The 17,460-nt window shown below is 47.5% G+C and overlaps 1 protein-coding gene across 1 annotated transcript; it reads left to right on the top strand.

Moving 5' to 3' along the window:
• Positions 1-324: 324 nt before the first annotated feature.
• LOC134483203 (disks large homolog 5-like) lies at positions 325-16,849 on the top strand. The gene is made up of 7 exons (XM_087595398.1): positions 325-444; positions 1,510-1,669; positions 2,848-2,997; positions 3,630-3,792; positions 13,847-13,911; positions 16,077-16,234; positions 16,668-16,849. Exons 1-7 carry the CDS (start codon positions 363-365, stop codon positions 16,847-16,849), a joined length of 960 nt encoding a protein of 319 aa, XP_087451524.1. The 5' UTR covers positions 325-362.
• Positions 16,850-17,460: the final 611 nt, after the last annotated feature.

The raw sequence follows: 17,460 nt of genomic DNA, 5'->3' as shown, positions 1-17,460 counted from the left end.
AGAATTTGAGGTAGGATGAAACATTTCTGTGCAGGGATTGGGGAGGAAGCACTCATTTAGATACATAGCAATGACTTAGGTTTTTCCAATCAAGCCTAGAGCCAAATTTGTCTTTGGAAGCATGTGGTGCTCAGTGGCTATGCCACAGGGAAGTCCCCTGAAAAGGGCACATCAGCTTTTGCTCAGTACAGGGAGAACATTAGCAGGGAGGCAAAGTCTGTTATCCATGACATCAGCCATCCCTTCGTGGACATTCTATTGTCTCCTAGAGACTTCTTGGAATCCCTGTGATGTCACCAGTATCGTTGTGACAACCAATTCCCTACTTTTTCTCTTAGTGTCCAAAGGATATATCCACAGACATGTTTGCCCGTCTTTGTAGGCGCTTTGGGAGAGTTGATGTTGATAGAGAAGAGTCTAGAGTGAAGCAAACGAAACCTAAAGGTAATGATGGACACAGGACATGGGGAATGTGGAGTAAGTTCTGGGCAGTGTATGTTGAGCTTCCTGTCAGGGGTGTGTGTGGGGGTCTTCCGCTGGCCGTTTTAGTAATGGGCCACAACTACTGGAACATCTCCACAGATATTGAATTCCATGATTATCACAATTCCTGAAAGTGAAGGTTTTCACATCATTAGTTTCTCCATAACCACATGGAGGATATGGCACTGCCTCTGCTATTATTGGGTGAACTTCTAGTCTTTACTTTTACAGTGCATTCGGTATGTTAAATTGATATTATAACACCACCAGGAGTCATGGAGGGTATAACTTTTCTGAATTAAACAGGGCATCAATGTACTTCACTTTCATTGCTTCTTTAAATTCAGTGACTATCTGACAGTAGTAAGAGGGAGAGAACTGTGCTCCTGGCCATGACCTTATATTCTTAGAACTCCTCTGACTACCTCTGGCTGACGGGGCCAATCTTAACTTCATATATTAGAGGTTCTGTGTGGCAGATATTTTTCTACAGTAGCCAAACTATATGGAGCAGGTAGAGAAAGAGCCTGTAACCTATTGGCACTTCTGGGGCATTTGTCATTTCAGTAGGGGGAATTAATAAGTCTGTTGACCATGTCCTCCCCCTATATGACTTTTTAATGCAAAGTTATTGGACTAGAGTAACAGTGTAGGATATCTGAGTATCCCTGATCAATCAAGTCATTGTGGATGCTGAATTGATGATCTGACTTCTGAAACCAGAGGGGTGAGGGTCCTGAAACCAGGTTGTAGCCTGCGTACCAGATAATAATCGTGGAGAAGGCATCTCTCTGGTACTTGTAAGCCTGTGTGGGCGGGCATAGGGAACACCTGGCTGCTTACATCTCTTGGTCTCTATATAGTAGTGGGGGAACTGTGATCCACTTAGGATGCCTCTTACACAGACCAAACTTCTTGCAGTGACACTGGCTTCCAAGCATGTTCTCCTGTTTGGACCTCATTGTGGTCTGTGTATGCTCTATGCATTAACCCCATGCGGGTTCACTTGTGTTCTTCTACCTACAGAGGCCTGCAGACAGACGTCATCCCCTGAAAATATCCTAAACAAGGTGCAGGCCAACGAGGAAGAGGAGAGGCTGAATAGAGAACTGGAGCTAACTACCAAGGAGAGAAATGAGCTGACAGATCGCCTCCTTTATGTGACAGGTGGATCCATGAGCAAGAGGTATGCATTGCTCCAAACAAACGACCTTGTTCTAAACCTCATCTCCCATAGAGAGGAGATTCAGAACCTGACTCTTACTGAGGAGTGAGTTTGGACATGGACTCTCTGATTCTGCCTGTTGAAAATCTGAACTTGTGATCTGAGTGAAGAATTCAGGGATAAAGTCACTGGAGCATGAGTTCCCAGTGTACAATTGGAAAGCCCTTGACAGGTGGCAGCTTTGCAAGGTTCTAGGTGCTGTGAGTTTGTGGAGAGTGTTTGTACTTGCTAGGAAGGTGACTGAACGCTATCATCTCCTGCCAGCACCCTTAGGTGACAGGTCCCACATTGTTCATCTCCATGCTTAACTAGAAGGCCTGAGGGTCAGGCCTGTTCCTTCTTGTCTGTGTGCCTTAAACTCTGAGACATTAATGGTGCATACATTTCTACTGATTCTCATTGTGCTCTTTCCATATTTGTCTCTCTTTCTCATTCTCTGAGTCTGTTTAATTTTCTTTTCTTGTGGGTGTGTCCCAGTTTGTGTGTCTGTATGTGCACAGGTCTGCATGCATATGCACAACTTTTATATGTTTCTGTGTCCCTCCACCCTTGGAATTTAGGGGTCTGTTTTTTGACCTCAGGATATACCTGTATAATAGTTTCATGGAGGTGTAAGTGCTTTATTTTGGAAGTCCCACTTTCAACAGTACAGTTCTTTGCCTGTGTGGTCACATTTGTCTATACATTTGTATGCCTTGAGCAGATTATAAGTTTGTGGCAATATCTGGTCTCATCTCCAGAATTATGTGTACTGTCTGCCTCTAGAATATTAGTTATTCGGCTTGTAGCATTCCACTTGTCAAAACAGGAAAAATGAAATCAGAGGTTTCTGGATGTGTGTGTGTGTGTGTGTGTGTGTGTGTGTGTGTGTTAGCATAAGAGCTGTGGCCTAGGCTCTTGACAGCATAACAGGTTTGAATGCAGATCCAGCCCTCCTGATTGAAAAAAGTGAGCCAGGGAACCCTTTATCTGGGTGCTTAGCTTCTGTGGTCCTGGGCACACAATTCCAAGTTTCTGAAGCTGAAGAATTCAAATATGTAGAATTCAGAAAGTGTCCTTCCAGGACTGGGGTAGTACAGGACACAGCCTGAGTTCATATAATCCTAAACCTCGATGTTCATTGGGTTCTATCTTCCTAGGGCCAGCCCCTACTTCAGGCCAAATCCATTTTATGAAAACTTGAAGATAAAGGAGAAAGAGGTCATGTCATTACTGCACAACTTAGACACAAAGAACATTGAACATCGTGAGAAATTTCAGGAGCTCAAGAAGGATATTAACTTCTATCGGTAAGTACTGGTCAGAAGGGCCCCTCACTTGTGGAATGGCCATTGCTGCCTCTCTTTGTTCTGGACTGGAGAGCCTGCAGCTCTGGGTCCATGTCTTCTGCTGTTTAAATATCACTGTGCTGTGGGTCTTTTGGACTCAGTTTCAGTTATTTAAGAGACTGTAACTTCTCACCACAGTGTCTATGCATCTTTACAAGGCTCTGGATAGAACTACACTGATTCAGGCATCAGAGTGTTATTAGGCCAACCTGCGGCTCTGGGGTCATACCAGGTTTAACAAAGCTCAATGTGTGGACCACATGGTTTGCATGACCTCCCTTGGTTCTACTGTCCTCTTGTGGTTGTTTACTGCCTACTAATTGATGTTGCCCCGATGCATTGGGCTCTCATGGGTAGTTGTAGATCCCTTGTTCTTTTGGACAGACATGGACTCTTATTGGTGCTTGGGTCACAGAAACAATTTATTCTTCCCTGGATTGGCCGTTTGCTGTTTGTGCAGCAGCCTTACATGTATGGAGATGTATTCTATGAAGTCTTTATGGGTATCTGGGTCCTGGTGGAGTTTGTGGGATTTGGCAGTTGGAATGGGAGGAAGAGGCTTCAGGATCTTACTATGCAGAGTGTGTTTCCAGCAACCTGCACAGCCGGCTCCTGATGGACCAGGCATGTATGAAGAAGAAGTTGGTCACATTGAGGCAGGAGAGCAAGGAGGTACAGCGATATTTGTTTGAGTTGAACCCGAATGATGAAGATGAACAGGAGAAGACCAGCAACCTCCAGACCCAGCAAAATGTGGTAGGAACAAGCAGCTGAGTCAGATTAACAATGTCTGACACCATTTGCGTATTGGATACATCTTTGCTTCCCCTATCACCTTTCTAATCTCCCCACACCCAGCCAGTCACCCACCTCATGTGATAGAGTTATTTATTGCTCTGTGTATGCACAAGTATTCTGGGATGTTAACCACTCTTCAGAAACTGAATTATGGGCAATTATACTTCTCTGCCCTTTTTGAAACTGCAGTCCAGGAATGGTGACAGAGGAATAACATATCACATGACTGCATCTCCCTGTCATAGATTGGATGCTATGAAGAGTTTTGAACGAGTTCTTGGTCATGTGACAAAGGTCATACAGGGGTCATGTGATGGTTGGAAGCACCTTGTAGGGATAAGAACCAAGTGCAAATGGCAAATGAGTCCTGGTCATTGGCTTTGATCTGGGTATCATGTGGCCTTCTCCTTTCTTCCTGCACCCCAATTAGGTTTCTCCCCATTTCCCCATTCTTGGTTTGCACTGGTAGAGTCTGAGGAGCAGCTTGTTCTCCCACAGTACTGTGAGGGTTGCTGGTGATGTTCCCAGCCTGCAGAGATATCAGCAATGATTTCAGTGAAAAGATCAGTGCTGTCTGTCCAATGCAGCTGAGGGGACAGAAGGCAGCAACTTGACAGCTGGTATGCATGTCCCCACCAAATCAGTGTCTTAATAGCTGCCTTCTCCTCCCAGGTCTCAGAAACTGCAGGAGACATGGCATAGGATGGATCCCAGGAAGACAGCCCCCTGAGGAATGAGTTTCTCTCTCAGGAGTTCCCTGTGACGACAATCCTCACAGTCAAAGACTTTTTGGGGGAATATTCTTCTTCTCAGATAATTTCCTCAATGTATAGAGACCCTAAATTTATGTATCCGTATGCCAGCCTGTCTGGTTGAGGTCCTTCTCCTTTCTCATACGGACAACACCATTTGAGAGACATCTGAGGGGACTGCCTTGACGTCTTGTCCTAGAGGAGAAACAGCACTACAACTGTGTTTCTAAATGTTCATTAAGAAAATGCTGTTAAGAAATGTTTTTGGTTATGATTTTCTTTGAAGTTTTCTTTTTGTTATTTCATACTTATATATTCTTGTTATTTTTTTTCATTTTTATACCATTTTAGTTGTTCATTTTATGCCTGTTTTTTGTAAATTGTATTCCTTATGAATAAAAATTGATTTGTAACTCTTGACTCTTAAGACCATCTTATTCAAGGGTCCTTTCCCCTCCTGTAGACTTAGAACTGACAGCTAGATATGGATCTTTGCATGGTCCAGTGAATTCAAAGCCACCAAGGGGTACACAGGGTGATAGTGTCTTTTGTGTGGATAATGTGACTTTTTTTATGGACACACACTTTATGATGTAATCACTGACATACTGTATCCATGCTGTCATGTCTTCTGCTCATCCTAGTCTATATCAGTCTACAACACCCATTCCTTATTGACTGTGTGCACCAGATATTGAGTAACACACACTCATGCCTGTAGAGCTGCAGAAAAAATGACAACTTTCACAAAGGAATATAGAATAATCCTAATCGAGAACCATGTGCCTCAGTTTTTCTTACAATACAGCATTAGTATTAAACCACAAAGATAATGACCATTAACGTCATTTTGGGAAATAGGTTTTTATAGGTGCTGTTTCACTTCATCATTCATATGCTGTGTTTTTTATTGTTGCTGGTTATATTTATTTTTATCATTTAACTCAATGGATCTTTTTTTTTTCAAATGTATGTCTGGGCCACTCCTGAGTGCATTTCCCTCATGATCCAAAAGAGGGAATAGCATTCCCCATTGTAGATGATTGTTAGGGACCATGTGGTTCTTCTGAGAGAGCAGCAGATGCTCTAACCTGGGAGTCATCACCACAGCTCCTGTAGGTAGCTTTTGTCCTTCCAGGGCATGTGCTGTACTAGGTGGACACGATCACCTCCCATTTAGGAGAGAGATCTCAGGAGATGTGTATGTAGGTGGTTGAGCCGTGCCTGCTCAATGTGGTAGGCTGCTAGGCAACCAACTGAACCCCAGCCCTGCTCCACCTGCATTCTTCGAGGCAGAGTTTCTATAGCCCAGGATGGTCTAGAATGCATCATCTACCTATGTCTTTTTCCACTAATGCTAGGATGAGGAGCATATGTCCTCCACACCCTTCTTTCCAAACAATGAACATGCTCATGGTCTGATTATCACATGGCCATGAGGGAGGTAAATAACACTCAGCCAAAACAGAGGCGCATTCCACAGTCACACAGACAGCCTGGACAGATCTGACACGATCAGCACCAGGTTTGACTGCCACTACTTGAAGCAAGGTCCTCCAGTGTTAGGACAACCATTCAAACAGCAAAGAAGGAATCTGTTCCCAGCATCCGAGGAGGGGGAGACCCAGAAACCCATGTGTCAATGTGGCCATTTGGAAAATGGAAGTGGGGAGGCAGGGAAGCAGCCAGAACTGGACACAGTTGCAGGGACCCAGGCAAAGAGGGAATATTGGGGCAGAGTCCATGAGATGTCAGTAGGCAACAGGCCAGCTGGGACTAGTGTGGGTACAGGGCTTCTAGTGTGGGTATGAGAGGAGCAAAAGTAGCAATGGTCAGATTCTGATGCAGCATAAAGATGGGAAGGAGCTTACACCGTCTCAGTGTCGTATAGGGGCATTATAGACACTGATGGGCAGTATGGGGATTGTAGGGTCCCTTATAGTGGTCTCTGCAGGTGTCAGGGCTCTGTCAGACCTATGACTATCAGGCAGGCTCTGAGTGCAAGTGAGAGTCACGGGACAGGCCCTGTGTACAGCCTGGTTTGGGGACATTTCCAGGTGCCCCATGGACTGCAAAATAAAGGCAAAGGACACAGGGAAGCCAGCAGTTCCCATGCACAGGACATAAATACTTGTAGACCTTTCTAGAATTTCCATAGACCATCTGTCACTAGTCCTCACTATAGAAGGCACCAGCATTCTGCCCTCTACTTCAATTGGTGAGACAGCTATTCTAACTCCAGCAGGAAGGCCTCAGGGAAGACAGTAAGAACTCACAGGTGACCCCTTTTACTATTGAAACAGGCTCTTCCTATGGAGCCCAGAGTGACCGTAGGGTCCTAATTCTCCTGCCTCACAGTGACTGTAATTTCATATCTACCTTCAAGAGCAATTGATTCATAGCACAGGGGGGAAGATCAGATTAAGGCTATCTAAAGGCCCCAGGGTTTTAGGATTACCAGGGTCCTAGTAAGTTTCTCCAGCCATAATTACAACCTGAGTCAGTCCTGCTGTGTGGGATATCGCCTGCTGCCCACTGATATCACAACTTGGAATTCTTTGTCAAATATAAGCTGTTATGGGAATGAAGTAGCCACACAATAAACACTGGTCTGGATACTCCTAGGTCAAGAATCCCCTGTTGGAAATGCCTTGGACCGCACCATTTTACATTCTGGATCCTTCTGGCTTTTTAGCAGATTTATAAATACAAAAAAGAAAAATGGGCATAGTAATTTAAGCCTATGATCCCAGTCATGGGAAACTGAGTCAGGGTGATGGAAGACTGTAAGTTCCAGGGCAACCTGTGTTTCAAGAAAAAAAAAAAAGGCATGGTGAAGATTCCACTCAAGTAGAAACCAAAAGGCTTTCACATGGGGCCTGCCATCCACTGGTCAGCACTCCCATCGTCACACCACAGGGAGACACTGGGGAACATTTCCCACTGTCTCTCTTTGGGATGCAGTCCACCCCACGATTCTATGTGAGGAATGCCCCAAAGGTTGCATCATGTGAGGGACCTAGATAGTTCCAGGATTGGGAGAATTCAGGAGTTTATAATTAGGGATGATCTACAGCTATGGCAAAGCCTTTTCCCTCCACATGGCAGCCCCAGGTTTGGCCCCAACAGTAAAAATAAAATCCCCCCAAAATAATGCCAACAAAATATCACGAAGCCTAAACGTCTGACCAGTCTCCTCAAAAGTGCACAGGAACCTGACTCCACATTTAGGACCCACTATGGCCTCTGTGACCTGTGAGAAGGGATCTAATATGGGAATTAGTACAGTATGACTTATCCTTATGGATATCTTTGGTGACAATCACCACCTGATCCCTGAAAACCCATCTACCTGGGAGGCTCAGCACTCATGTCACCAAAAAAGCCCAGATCCTAGGGCCAGCATGGGCAGGAGGTGAAGAAAGTTTGTCTCTCGTGAACATCAGTTGCTGCTCCTGGCCTGACTCTATCCTCAGGAGACAATGTCGCCCCAGAAAGTGTGGGTGTCAATGGCTCTTCCCAGGCCAAGACTGGGATACTGCTTAAGTTCCACAATGCACAGTAGTGCTCACTCTAGAGCTAAATGTTCTACAGCTAAAAGGGGTGGGTGCTCTGTTGGCCACGCCCCTCCCCAGCAGTGTTTAGTGCACTCTGAGTGGAGCTTCACATGAGAGGGACTTCTTGAGGCTACTCCCGTGGAGAATGGCAGATTCATCAGAACAGGGAACAGGGTGAGTTCAGAGCATAGCTGGGAGGAATTTAGGGGTGTCAAGCCATGACTACGACCAGATCCTGTGCTGACAGGCAGTTGAGCTGGAGAACTGGCATCCAAAGAGTGACTGCCTGAATTCCTCTTAGACCAAAAGCCCTGGATCTGAGCTACTTTGCTGCATTCTCCTGAGCAGGGTCCCAGACGCAGCTCAGAATCGGGGTTGTGCATGGACTTTGGTGCTGGCAGCAGGTGGCTTAGCCACAAAGTGCCCAGCTTTCCCATCTGTGCCCACTCAAACTCCTCTGTCTCATTTAAGTGTGTTTGGTATAGTTTTACACAGGGTATCTTGTAGCAGCACAAACCTGCTTTAACCAACACTGTAAGGTAAAAGCAACCCTGAATTCAAGATCCTCCAACCCCTCTGTCCCAAGTCCTGGAATTAAGACCTCCAGCTGTCACCATTTTACTTCAGCATAGGATCCATCTGTGTTAGAGTGAGCTTTGGAAATACTGGAGTTCCTTAGAATTCAGGTTTCCTTAATTCTTAGCAGGAGTTTTGTGATGATGCTGATGAGAGAGTCAGGAGTTACACTGGGAGAGGTAACAGTCCTGGCAGCCCTGAGTGAGCAGTGAAAGTCAAGACAGAAGCCTGCTGATTAGCACCTGAGTGAAAGTGGGAGGATTCAGAGTTCAAGAACAGACTCAGTTACATACCTAAGACCATATTGCAACATTTTTGTTTTATTTTTGGCTTGTTTTCTTTGAGACAAGGTGTTAATTTATAGCCCTGGCTGTCCTGGAACTCACAATGCCTCTACCTCCCAACGGATGGAATTAAAGGCATGTGCCAACATGCACTGCCACTAAATAATTTTTAATTAAACTTTCGGGCAAAATCCAGTAATCCCAGTGCTTAAGAGGCCGAGGCAGGGAGATATCTGGTTTCCTGACAAGTCTGGTCTACAGAGAGCATATCAGAACTGCCAGGGCCGAACAGAGAAACCCTGTCTCAAAAAATAAACAACAAAATGTGTTTTGTTTTTTTTTTTTAAAGAAAAGAGGACGGGGTGGGGGGGGGTTTGGGGATTTAGCTCAGTGGTAGAGCGCTTGCCTAGGAAGCCCAAGGCCCTGGGTTCGGTCCCCAGCTCCGGAAAAAAAAAAATAGGAACGATTTGTCAGAGAATTAGAGGCAGAGATCCAAAAGATATTGGGCAGTTCGGAGTCTAGCTTCTGAGATGAAACTGGACACCCTGGGGTTAGGGTGGGGATTCTCATCTTGGACTGGTAGACAGAGGGTGGCTTCAGGGATGGAAGGCTCAGTCAGTCATTAGTCAGGATTCTCAATCAAGAGGGTGTTGTAAGATCCAAAATGTGTGAGCAGTGTTCTGCATGAGACTAGAAGAACCCGCCTACCCATACAAAACAGCCAATGAAGAGTAATCACAAGCATACGTCTGGAGGTCCATGGAGAGGTTAACGTCCACCTTAGTGTGGATTATTCAGAGCACAGGTGGAGAGGAGTAGAAGAGCTGATGGTGGCTGAGGCAGGAGAGGAGTTCGGGTGTGAATTTGAGCCAGTAAAACGAAGCTTGGAGGTCGGGCAGAGCAATGAGAGGCCTAACAGCATAGCTGTTGAGATCCTTCAGATTAATTTGTCTTAAGAGCCTCATGCCATAGCCAAGGACAGGAATAGATCTGACTATTGAGTGGCTGGGCTCAAATAGCCCAACAGGTTTGGCCTTGCCTCTGTGGGATTCCAAGTCTCTCCCTTTAGACACAGCCATGGTGAAGGTGTAGTAGTAAAGGTGCAGTTTGCTTTGCAATGCTTGGCTTATGGTGTTGAGTACTTCATGCTCCACAGAGCTAGGGAATGTCCTAGAAGCCAGGGAGGCTGAGCCATGAGGAAGACAGGTCTCTGGGAGAGAGAAATGATAACCAAAGTCACTAAGAACTTCCTGAATCACAGTGTCTGTTAACCATATATTTTATTTACTTATTTTATGTGCCTGAGTGTTTCACCTAATAAATGCTTGTGCACCATGTGGTATGTGTGGTGTCCGTGAAGTCCAGACTGATTCCCTAGAATTGCAATTACAGGTTAATAGGAGCCACCATGTGGACACTGGGAACTGAACCTTGGTCTTCTGCTCTTAGCCACTAAACCAACCATCTCTTCAGCACCACCCCCCAATTGTATAGTCATTAAGATTTAACCATTTGACCTTCAGTATTTGAATTAATACAGATGTGACAAGAGTTATAGTTAACATGGTGGTTCAGGTATAGACAGGCAGGCATCTCATTGTATACAAAATATGTATCCTTCCTTCCTTCCTTCCTTTCTTTCTTTCACTTCTTTCTTCCTTTCTTTCTTTCTTCCTTTCTTTCTTTCTTTCTTTCTTTCTCTTTTTGTTTTACTCTTGGAGACAGTGTTGTTTTTTGTGTAGCTGACCTGGAATTAGCTCTGTAGAGGAAGCTGGCCTAGAATTCAGAAATCTGTCTGCCTCTGCCTCCCAAGTGTTAGGATAAAAGGCCTGTGCCACCACCACCACACATCCTTCTGTTTAAAGGAAAAATGTAGTCTTACAGGTCAGCATGAGTTTAGCACCGGTATAGACATTTTCCTAGGCCTCAGGAGTCTAGAGATCATGAAGGATTTGCTGCCTTCCCCTTTAGCCCTGGCTAACTATGAGAGCTCCACACACATGGGTGTTTGCTTCATTAGAGTCTGGAGGATGAGGGTCACAGGCTGAGGTAACTGTGTAGAGCAAAGGATGCCTGGTGAAGGTCAAGTGGGTAAAATGCTGAAATGCTAAGGGAAGAGGCCTATGGTTGGCGCCTCCTACACCTGAGACTTCCAACCCAGAAAAGCAGGGGGTAGAGAGTGAGGATGCAGAGTGCACACAGGTCAGGAAAAGGCCATGTTCCTGAAGCCTCCATGAGTGGTGGACAGGCTCTGGGGCACCATGAGACACATCAGGAGCTTCTGCACTTTGTAGAATAACAGGGTTCCATGTTACCTCACATGCCCACGTTTTGCCCCCTGCTACAGGGAGAAGCCAACACCAGAGTCTTCCAGCTCCCAGCCCTGCTTTTGCCATGTAGGTTTATCCAGAAAGAGCTTGGAAGTCCCTGGACCTGGAGTCTCAGGTGGTTGTGAGCCAACTGACCCGGGTGCTGGAGACTGAACTCAAGTCTTCTGCAAGAACAGCAAAGACCTGTGCGCTGCCTGGCCAGCCAGGGCTGTGAAATGGTGTTTATTTTCATCTGAACAAGCCCAACAACAGTTAAGGTCCCTAGAAGCCACATAAACCTGGATGCAGTAGTGTCTATCATCCAGCACTTCCCACAGGGAGATAGGAGCCTAAAGTGGACAGTCTCTAGGATTAGGGGGAAGGGCTAGCCTAGCATACACAGCCATGGACGAGAGGTAGAAGGTGAGGACCTGTGCTCAGGTTGTCCCTGACCTTTACAGAGGCACACACACACCTGTACTCACAGAAACGCTATACATACATACGTGAAAAAGGAAATAAAAACAAACAACATTGAAAATACAATATACTGGGGCTGGAGGGAAGGCTCAGTGGTTAAGACCACTGACTGCTCTTCCAGAGGATCTGAGTTCAATCCCCAGCAACCACACATTGTGTCTCATAACCATTTCTACTCTCATATACTACCCTTTACTGTTGTGTCTGAAAACAGGGACAGCGTACTCAGATGGACAAAATAAATAGTTTTTTAAAATCCTTTTCTTAAAAAAAAAAACTCTTCTGTGACACATGCTCATTGTGTGATTCCAAATGTTGCTAAGTCAGTAAAGTCCTATTGCTACATGGTGCACCAGTTGTGTCAGCCTTGGTAGTAGAGTGGCACAGTTGAAAAGTTGCTGGTCACAGTGACCAGGCAGCCTAGAAAGCTAACCATGTGCAGAGAAGGCTGTCCTGTGTCCTAGTCCTCTACCCCACACTGCCCCTCATCCCTACGAACAGAGCAAAAAGAACAGATGAGGAATGTTCCAGGATTCTTTCCTCTTTGATTGCCTTACTAACCTAGCCCTGTGCTACATGTAACCTTGTCACATCCTCTGTCCCATCCCTAAGCCCTCATACCTGTCAGATAAGACAGGGATCTTGCTTTGGGGGGAAGCTCTGGTCCCTCTCTGTCCTAACAGGCTCTGAGCCATTGCTGAAAGAGAATCATCTGAGGATTGAGGGACGTCCATAGCCCTTGCTCTGACTTCCAGGAAGGTTTGAGGAAGGTGGTCCTCTTCCTGTGGTTCCTCTAGTAGGAGCAGCCCACACTTGGGCCCAGCTCCCACTGTCAGAAAAAGCCGGGTGGCTCTGGTCTTTGCACAGCTCTCCAGCTGAATGAACAGTGCATCTCTCCTCTCTCTCTTGCAGGAAGTCTCCAGTCTCTGGTGCAGGTGCTGTTCCCAAGACAAAGAAAAGGAAAGTGCTAAGTGAGTGTTCCCAGGATCCTTTAATACATTGTATGCATTGTCTTCATTAATGTTTCTGTTTAATTTTTTATTCCATGTGTATTGATCTCCTTGTAGGGGTGTGCATGCCAAAGCATGAGTGTTGAAGGTGGAGGAAAATCCATGGAAGTCTCTTTATCCTACCGTGCGGGGTCCCAGGCTCTGCTCTGGGTCATTGAGCTTCTTTACAAAGAGCTTTCATGCTGAATTTCTTGCTGGCTCTGATTTCAGGGAGAGCATCTCATAGAGCCCAGACTGGCCAGTAAACTACTGATCATCCTACCTCATGCATTGCCATCTAGTTCATGAAAGGTTGAGTTATTGACATGAGAAACTGGGGATGGGCAGAGGTGCATGGCGGAAGCTATCTCTGCTCAGTGGCATGCCTTTGGGGACTGATAGTTTTCATCACTGAGGTGTCATTTGAGTGCAGTGCTCCTCTGGAGAGAAGGAGTTTCTTTTGCCAGGGCATCAAGACAGGACTTGAAGGTGGAGGTCTGGAGGCCAGGCCTGCATTCCTCTTCAGAAGCTGCAGTCCCCACTCAGGACAGTGCTTTAGCACAGGGTCACATATCCAGTTCTACCCTGAGACCTGCTGAGTCACATGCAGTTTGTGCTGAGAAGCAAACTGGGGTCTCCTGCAAGGGCAGTGAGTTCCTCTCAACCACTTACTCATGCTTTCCTTAATTGTACACTCGAAGTGGGGCGGGCATGACACATGTGGGGGTCAAACACAAATCAGGGGAGTTTTTTCTCTTTTTGTATCAGAGAGGGCCTGAGGATCAAACTCAAGCCCTCAGGATTGACAGTGATGCCTGGTCCTGGTGCGTTCAGGGTAGGGATGAGGGTTTAGTCCTAGGGATGGAGCCCAGGACCTCACATACGCTAGGCAAGTGCCTAATCACTGAGCTACATCCCCAGCAGATGTTGGTTGCAAGAGAACTTGGGCCCTCACCATGCCAAAGGAGCACTCTATCACTTAGTGGCCCCAGCCTGGTAGTCTTGTTTGTAACCTCTCCTGTGTTTGCATGCTGCCTGAGCTTATTAATATATCCACATCCTCAGGGTGACAAAAACTTCATGGAGACTCCCACTGTCAGATACCTGAAGACAGGTTTCAAAGAGAACAGGTAACCAGTGCAGAAGTCTCCCAGTGTTCGTGTGAAGTACATGGAATATAAGTCCTAGATGACAGAATGCTCAGAACACTGGTGTCCCCACTGTTGGAAGTAACCAGGACCACAGATCCCAGTCTTTCATCACACCTGAAGACCCCTAGCTGGCATGGTGGCACATACTTCTCATCCCAGCACTTGGGAGGCTTAGTCAGGAGAATCTCCTGAGAACAGGAGTAGGAGGACAGCCTGGCCAACCCATCAGGTGTTACCTGCAGGTCTAGTTCCAGACATAATCCTAGCATGCAGTCATCCCCGGCCATGCAGGGAAAGCATCATGGCACACCAGGAAGCCAGTGAGGCCCATGTTGCTTGACTGGGCAGCTACTTGTTAGCCATAAGGACTAGGGCTCAGAGTGCCCAGAGGCTGTGAGACTGAGGGTTTCAAGGACCCAGCAGCAGGCCAGATGGTCTCAGCCTGGACTCGATACTGAAGAAGGAAGGAGCCCTGAGTCCTGGGCCAAAGCTGTTAGTAGCCCCATGACCTGGGCTGCTGGTGGCTGCTGGGGTCAGGAGCAGTGTCTTGGTGGGGTCCTACTGTGGTGAGAGAGAGCAGCAGAACTTCTGGAGGACAGAGAGGGAGCAAAATAGAATGGGAAACCAGTATAGAGATCTCAGAGTGTTTGTGTGAAGCAGAGCTAGGAAGTGGGTTGCAGGGGCAGGGGAGCAGCAGGCTGTGCCTGTAGAGATGAGTCAGCCCAAGGGCGGAGTTGTCACAGCCCAGCAGGGGAGGGGCTCCTGTCCTTCCAGGACAGTCTCCATTAGAGACTGAAGGGCTGGGCCTGAGAGGCAAGGGGAATTAGGGATGAGGGAGAGACTGGAGAGATGTGGGAAAAGAATGCACCTAGGAGTGAAGCAGGGCCCCCAATGTGGGATGGCTGAGGCCAGACAGAGTTGGATGTTGCTGATCCTACATTAGGCCAGGCCAGAGGGCCCAAGCTCCAGCAGCCAGAAAGGAAGCCAAAGTTTCTGAGGAGGCCTGCATCAGATTGAGTCTCATGAGGGTCCCACCAATAGCCAAGGCAGGATTTGTTGAAAGCAAGGTTGTGGGTATAATTGTTCTCACCTCGGAAGGGAATAGGTGGCCATGGCTCTCACAGGTACTGATGGTGCAGGGACAGGAGACCTATGGACTGACCTTACTGCCACAGGGTGGCTGAAGGCTCTTGTTGCCTTCAGTTTGTGGTTGTATTAACCTGGTAGCTTCATTTCTTGAGAAGCTTGGGTGGATGAGGTGTAGAGGAAGAAGGTCCAGCTGAGAGGAGGGATCCAGAGTGTTCCATGGTTGGCAAACAGGTTCTGAGATCTGGCCTGTGCACTCAGGCCAGTGTAACTGTCTGTCTTAGCTGCAGGCTCAGGAGGGTTGAACTGACCTCGGATCAAACACCACATGTGCCCTGTGTTTTCCAAGCTTTCTCATGGTTGCAAGCTCTGGGCGAACTCACATGGACTCTTCCATCATTCCCTGAGCTCTAGGTGACTCGGATGGATCATGGAGATATCTCTAAGCCTATGCCAGCACAGCAGTGACATCATGGCAGTGTCCTCTAGGGTTCCAGGACTGGATCTTTTTTTTCTTTCTCTGCTGATATAAGGAATAAGACATCCTATAAAACAGCGCCAAGCTTTCCTAGAGTTGAAGCCCAGAACACACAAGACTCCCCCAGGGATGGGCCCATCCAAGAAGGTGTGGGATGTTTTGTGGCTTAGGTTGTTTCACGGTGAGTAAGAAGTGTCTAAGACGCACACATGTAGCTGCTTGGGAGCTGGGGAGGTCATGGGACCCCCTAGATCTGATTCTGCAGATGACTGTGAACATCCATGTGCTGGGATCTGAACTCTGGTCCTCAATCACTGAGCCATCCCACTGGCCCCTGGCTGTCCCTTCCTAGAATGTTTCTGTATTTCCTCCTACTTGATGCCTTGATGCTGGCTCCTAGCCCAATGGCCTACATACCAGATGAATTCTATAAATGTCTTATAAACACTAAGTATCCTGTGAAGGGTACTAGTGCCCTGTTCATAACAGGAATGCTGAGGAATCCAGTCTGCAACAAAGAGAAGGCCGGGTGCTTTTCCTGTCATTCAGCATGAAGGGCCAGTCCTGCTTTTCACTGCAGGGTCCTGGTTATGCTCTGGGTCTTCCTGGTGCAGCAGTCCTGTTCTGTGACAAACGATGTGTCTCCTGCAGGAGGAAGACTGGTCGAGTCACAGTACCTGCAATATGACAAGAAAACGAAAAAGGTGATGAAGTCCTTGACTCCCAGAACCACAGGAAGTGGGTTAGGTGGAGGGCAAGTAGGGAGACAGCTGAATCCTGAAGGACACTGTTGGGACCTTTGCCAGGTACCTCTGTGACATCCAGACTTGGACACAGGGATGAGTCTGGGTATCTAACATCAGCATATGTCAGTCTCCATGGTCTACAGCCCCTGCACCTCTTCACTGCTCCTCTGGCTTTGGGGACCTCTATTTTGCCAAGCCTTTTCTTCAGGACCATCCCCTGGATCATCCAGGTGGCTCCTAACAGACAGGCACTGACAGCAGACATTTGGTATGGATCACAGGCGAAATTGTCATGGGGCTTTGTGCCATCCTACCCAGAATCCTGTGAAAGGCCCCACTTTGGTGGTGTTCACTTCTGGAATGCCCTGTGTGATAGTTTCAGCTGTGAATAACAAGGATAGCAGTTTCTACTGCTGCCCACACAGGCCTCCAGCACCCTGAAAGCTGCCGTGCTCACCTAGAAGGGAAGCACATTCAGGACAGGGAGAGCCCTGAGGAGCTCAGTCAGCTTCCTGGTCATCCCTGCAGGGACACCTCACCCCTGCAGTGTGTGGTCATCCCCGAAGTGATGCCTCACCCCTGCAGTGTGTGGTCATCCCCGCAGTGACACCTCACCCCTGCAGTGTGTGGTCATCCCCGCAGGGACACCTCACCCCTGAAGTGTGTGGTCATCCCCCCAGTGACACCTCACCCCTGCAGTGTGTGGTCATCCCCGCAGTGACTCCTCACCCCTGAAGTGTGTGGTCATCCCTGCAGTGACAACTCAACCCTGCAGTGTGTGGTCATCCCTGCAGTGACTCCTCACCCCTGCAGTGTGTGGTCATCCCTGCAGTGATGCCTCACCCCTGCAGTGTGTGGTCATCCATGCAGTGATGCCTCACCCCTGCAGTGTGTGGTCATCCCTGCAGTGACTCCTCACTCCTGCAGTGTGTGGTCATCCCTGCAGTGATGCCTCACCCCTGCAGTGTGTGGTCATCCCCGCAGTGACACCTCACCCCTGCACTGTGTGGTCATCCCTGCAGTGACTCCTCACTCCTGCAGTGTGTGGTCATCCCTGCAGTGATGCCTCACCCCTGCAGTGTGTGGTCATCCCCACAGTGACACCTCACCCCTGCACTGTGTGGTCATCCCTGCAGTGATGCCTTACCCCTGCAGTGCAGACCTTTGGGCCTGTGGCCTTCAGGTTCCGGATTATCTTTTAAACTCAGGTCATAATCA

The sequence above is a fragment of the Rattus norvegicus genome, chromosome 19 (assembly GCF_021556685.1).
Source record: "Rattus norvegicus strain SHRSP/BbbUtx chromosome 19, alternate assembly SHRSP_T2T, whole genome shotgun sequence".
In the NCBI taxonomy this organism is placed as follows: domain Eukaryota; kingdom Metazoa; phylum Chordata; class Mammalia; order Rodentia; family Muridae; genus Rattus; species Rattus norvegicus.
The sequence above is the reverse complement of the archived record's forward strand: the minus strand, read 5'-3'. Positions and strand labels throughout refer to the sequence as shown.